This window comes from Phoenix dactylifera, chromosome 5 (assembly GCF_051530095.1).
Source record: "Phoenix dactylifera cultivar Ajwa chromosome 5, Ajwa_hap1_PhDact_Kaust_v1.1, whole genome shotgun sequence".
Classification (NCBI taxonomy): Eukaryota; Viridiplantae; Streptophyta; class Magnoliopsida; order Arecales; family Arecaceae; genus Phoenix; species Phoenix dactylifera.
In genome coordinates this window covers 25477329-25482348 of record NC_143194.1, presented here as the reverse complement: position 1 = coordinate 25482348, position 5020 = coordinate 25477329, and the positions used below count along the sequence as shown (strand labels likewise).

The 5020-nt window shown below is 45.8% G+C and overlaps 1 protein-coding gene across 1 annotated transcript; it reads left to right on the top strand.

Moving 5' to 3' along the window:
- The first annotated feature begins 3337 nt into the window (after positions 1-3337).
- Positions 3338-4326, top strand: LOC149753510 (16.9 kDa class I heat shock protein 2-like). The gene has a single exon (XM_089930769.1). It carries the CDS (start codon positions 3644-3646, stop codon positions 4115-4117), a length of 474 nt encoding a protein of 157 aa, XP_089786895.1. The 5' UTR covers positions 3338-3643; the 3' UTR covers positions 4118-4326.
- The last annotated feature ends 694 nt before the right edge of the window (positions 4327-5020 follow it).

Sequence of the window (5020 nt, the reverse complement as noted above, 5' to 3'; positions counted from 1 at the left end):
ACCTGAGGCATTTTGAACCTTGCGGGAACCGGCTCATCCTCGATCCGGCAGGAGAAGGGGGACTTGGTAGTGAACTCAAAGTCTCCCTCTTGCCTCGCCTTCTTACTGTGGAGCGCTGCAATTTGGCGCTCCAAGTGCTCAACCTTTCTGTCGAGCTCCCCCACCCGCGGGATTGTCGCCGCGGTTTGCGCCGGCTCACGGCGGTCCGGGGCTGACTCAGCCTCAGAAGGCTGGAGTCTTCTGTTGAGATCCTCCCCCGGTAGCTCTCTCTGGGGGGAAGTCCGTTCTTCGTTATTGGCTCTGGAGGAGCCATGTAGATTCTGGCCGGGGAGGACCGGGCCGTTGGGAAGAAATTTCGGCGGGACCTGGGCCCGCGGGGGAAGCGTTGGTAAAGCTTCCTCGCGTCGCAGGCCCTGAACGGCGGCGGCCAGGGCCTGGACTTGCTGTACTAGGGCATTGAACTGTTCCGGCTGGACCTGAGGAACTGGGTCAGCCGGAGTTGGAGAATTCTGGACGGAGCGTCCAGGACTTTGCGGGGGACGCCGGGAGACATTGGAGGCTCCCTTACTTCTCAACTTCATGACTGCTACTCGGTCCCTTCCTCTAGCGCCAACTGTTGCTGGAAATTGGACCCGGGGGCAATCTTCGGTCGAGGGAGAGGGAGCTGCGGGTCACCACGGCGGGGCGGCGACCAGTCGGCGGGCGGCGTCCTCCGTCTGGGGTGGCTGGAGAGAGGGAGCAGGAGGTCCTCACAGCGGGGCAGCGATCCGTCAGCGGGCGGCGTCCTCCGTCTGGGTGCCTGCAGACAAACCGGTGGCCGGGTTTTCCGGCGCCGGCCCTCCGACGCTCAAGTCAGGGAGGGGGCAGATAGTGTAAGGAGGAGATGAACAGTGCTTGTAAGGCGCGGAATTTTCCAACCCCCTCCTGAGAAGCTAAGGCTCCCTTTTATAGGTGGGGGTCGGTTTACCTGTGATGTAACAGGGCGAGGCCATAGTACGGCTCGGCATGTGGCTCAGGTCGGCGCACGGTCAGGCGAATCATTGTGCCGATGTCGGCGGTGAGGGCGTCGTACGACCCGAACCAGTACGCTACCAGGCGAATCATTGCATTGGTGTCGGTGGTATGGCCGAGATCAGAGACTTATCATGGTTGACCAGACTCTGCTGGGCTAACTTGCCGTGGAGAGCCGAGGATCCGTAGATGTCAGGAGCCATGCGCATTAATTGTGGAGTAAGCCGGAGATTCGCATTAATGGTGGAGTAAGCCGGAGATCCACATTAATTGTAGAGTGAACCGGAGGGTTACAGCGGCCATGCGCAATAAATGCTGAAGCAGTGGCAGGGTATGGTCCTCAGTTGGACCTCGGAGGAGTACGACCGTAGTAGGCGGCTGACAAGGGTAGACCTTGAGCGTCAGGATTTTCCTAGGTCGGAGGTCTCGAGGTCGGATGTCTTGAGGTCGGGCGTTCCGAGATCGGACGCCGACTTCGGCTGTTCAGGGTCGGCGATTGTGCGGCTTCTTGGGGCATTTGTGTCACTTGGGGGGAAAAATCTTATTCTCCCAACAAGTAGAAATATAGTTACTAGTTTCTCGGATGGCAAGGAGAATGGTTTTACAGATCTTGAGAGTGGACTCCTTGCTCAGAACTCGATAGCAGCACCCATCCCGCACGGAACAACCATCATTAAAAGATTCTCTCACTGAAGGTAATAAGCTGAAAGTTTTGATTTCAAGATTTTATTTTTTGTAATAAGAGATTTAGGCTGATTTTTTTTTTCTTTCGGACCAGATCAATTCAAAAGTTACATTTTTCTTAGAGTGGAGATTGAATTCTTAAATAAAAAAATAATCTAATTAGTAGCCTTTCTAATGTACAAAATAATAGGTGATATACATGATATAAGTCATTTATTCTTAATTATGATATAAAATAAAATAAGTAATTTAACTAATATCTAACCAATAAAAATAATGGTCATGATGTCAAAACTTAAAAGTATCAAATAGCATATATTTTAATAATATATTAATTATTAATTAAATCCTCGTGTTGTGAGAATTGCTATCTGAAATAATTTATATTTATATTCAAATTATTAAAAAATTAACAATATGTTATACAAATACTAAGAAATATAATTCAAGAAATATATGGGGATGAAGATATATAATAGAAATTTAGGAAAATCAAGAGCAACAGAATATCTCATTAAAATACTAGAAATATAAATTTTGAAGTTACTAAAAATGACAATGTATGAATAAAATAAGAATAAAAAGTTTAATAAAAATATATAAATAAATTTTAAAATTTAATAATTATTAGATAGGAATGATGCAAAAATGATTAAAAATAGAAAGTAAAAAATATATATTATAAAAAACTTATAAATCACAATAATAAACGAAAATAACCAGTCAACCTAAATATTAAAATTGACTTATATTTCTTTTTTTTTTTTGTGCATTTCTCCATCGCATCTACACAATGAAAGCAAAATCTTGAATTCCATGCTTTCCCATTCCAAGTCTGTTTTGATTCCCTTCCGATTCTTTTTGATTTTTGAGAGCCAAATATATTGTTAATCCAACTAGAAGTTATCTCAAAAGAAAAAAAATTAAAAATATAAAAAAGGGGAAGCTTGATATGTTGCCCTTACAAAATGGAGACAAAAATATATAATTACATAGTAGTACAAATACATTATCATTTTGACATCATATTTACGTCAACATAATAACAATAAAGCTAATGCTCGCAGAATCAGTTGGGTAACATTTATTCAGGTAGAAATATCTTCTAAGAATATTTAAATTTTTTTATAATTGCTATTGATGCCTATAATCAAAAAATTGGTAATTTCTTGGGACAATAATAATAATAACAGCGCTGCCTAACATTTTAAAGAAAGTAGTATGGTACACATGATACAAAGACACGGAAGGTTGCAAGTGAGCTGATAGGCTTTGGGTTCTCTCTCTATTTATTTTGCTTCTTTTATGTTCTTTCCCTTCTCTGTCAGTTACATTATGTCCCATAACTTCCCCTTTTCTAGTTTTGTCGTTTGAAAAAAACAGATTTATTTCTAAGTGATCTTAATTTTTTCTTGATATATAGTTTTACTAACTTGTACCTTTCTCCATTTTGCAATTGTAGAATCACGCGTCCCTTTCTTGCCAAATTCTTCCCCATTCTACCTCTAAGACTAAAGAGCATGAACCGTTAGATGCTAGAAGTTACTCGGCGGGAGCTGCTAAATGGCAAATGCCCATCTGGGCCAAGGATGCAAACCTGGTCGATCCATGAATGACAAACCCAGGTCCAGGGTACGAAAACCAGCGATCCCTACGCCATCAGATGGCACTTGAAACGAGCCCATGGGCCAAAAAGCCGGGCCAGCCCCAGGATTTCCTTGTCAACTAGAGGCTTCCGGAATTCTGGCGTTGCTTCGCGCTCCTACACGCATGGAGAATACTAGGAAGAGCGGAAACTGGAAACTTCAAGACCTCTCCTCCTCCTCACTTATAAATACTCCAGTATCCGATCCCGAACACATCATCGAGAAGCCATTCAAACGTCTCCAAGTGAAGAGATCCTTAGCCAAATTTCTTGTCGCCAACCGGTAGAGTTTCATTTAGAAGAATGTCGATTGTCAGGCGGAGCAACATCTTCGACCCCTTCTCCCTCGACGTCTGGGATCCTTTCCACAGCTTCCCTTTCGACACCTTCCGCGCCCTCGCGGAGTCCCGCCCCAGCTTCGTCAGCGAGACCTCCGCCTTCGCCAACACCCGCATCGACTGGAAGGAGACCCCGGAGGCCCACATCTTCAAAGCCGACCTCCCCGGGGTTAAGAAAGAGGAGGTGAAGGTGGAGGTAGAGGAGGGCAGGGTCCTCCAGATCAGCGGCGAGCGCAGCAAGGAGAAAGAGGAGAAGAACGACAAGTGGCACCGCGTCGAGAGAAGCAGCGGCAAATTCCTCCGGCGGTTTCGGCTGCCCGAGAATGCCAAGGTGGACCGGGTGGAGGCGTCCATGGAGAACGGGGTGCTGACGGTGACCGTGCCGAAAGAAGAGGAGAAGAAGAAGCCCGAGGTGAAAGCCATCGAAATCTCTGGCTGAATTCATACAAGAAGCGGTGCATTCTAGAGGCGTTCGTTGGTGATGCTGCAGCCTCTTTCTTTAGAGGGAATAACGAGTATGTGTCGTTGTATAAGTGTTTGCATGTGTTAGCGCGCCTTCTTGTCTCTGAACGTCTGTTGAAGGGTATCTAATGTAGTCGTTTGCCGCTTTGCCATGAAATAAGAAGAGTCTTTGCGAATTTACTTGGATATTTTATCTCCCTCTTGTTGAATGAAAGCATGATTTCTTTTCTTTTTTTGTCTTTGATCAAAGGGGAGTCCAAGGTGCATCATGGCAGGCCCAAGATTTTGTTTTGCATTTTTAAAACAAGATTTTAATCAATCCATTATCAAGGTAATTAATAATGAATTTTCAGGTTTTGCTAAAATGTCGAAGAAAGAGGATCAGTTGAAACCACCTAGACGACGCTTCTCTTTTTTTTTTTTTTTTTTTTTTGGTGAAAACGGCAATTCATATAGCTCTAGCCTGAATACATCCTGCCAAGTCAAAAGAAAGTAAAGAGTACAGAGGGGGCGGAAGCTCTGCTATGGATGTCCACAAGAACTCCCCGGAATGTCGTGCAACATAGGAGGCGACCCAGTCTGCAGCCCTGTTCGCCTCCCGAAAAGCATGTGCAACCTGATGCTCGCCTAGCTCAGCAACCAGCTTGCGAGTGTCGCAAATGAGTGGGTGGCCATCCCCATACCGGTCAGCACTCCGAATCCACTCGATCACCGTCGATGAGTCTCCCTCAATGTGCACCCGGTCAGCACCGAGCACCCGTCTCGTATAGGTAATCCCCTCCCAGGCAGCTCGAAGCTCTGCCCCAACAACAGTAAGACCTGGTGTATGACGGCCCCCTGCTGCAACCAATCTGCCACGGTGGTCTCTGATCACAAAACC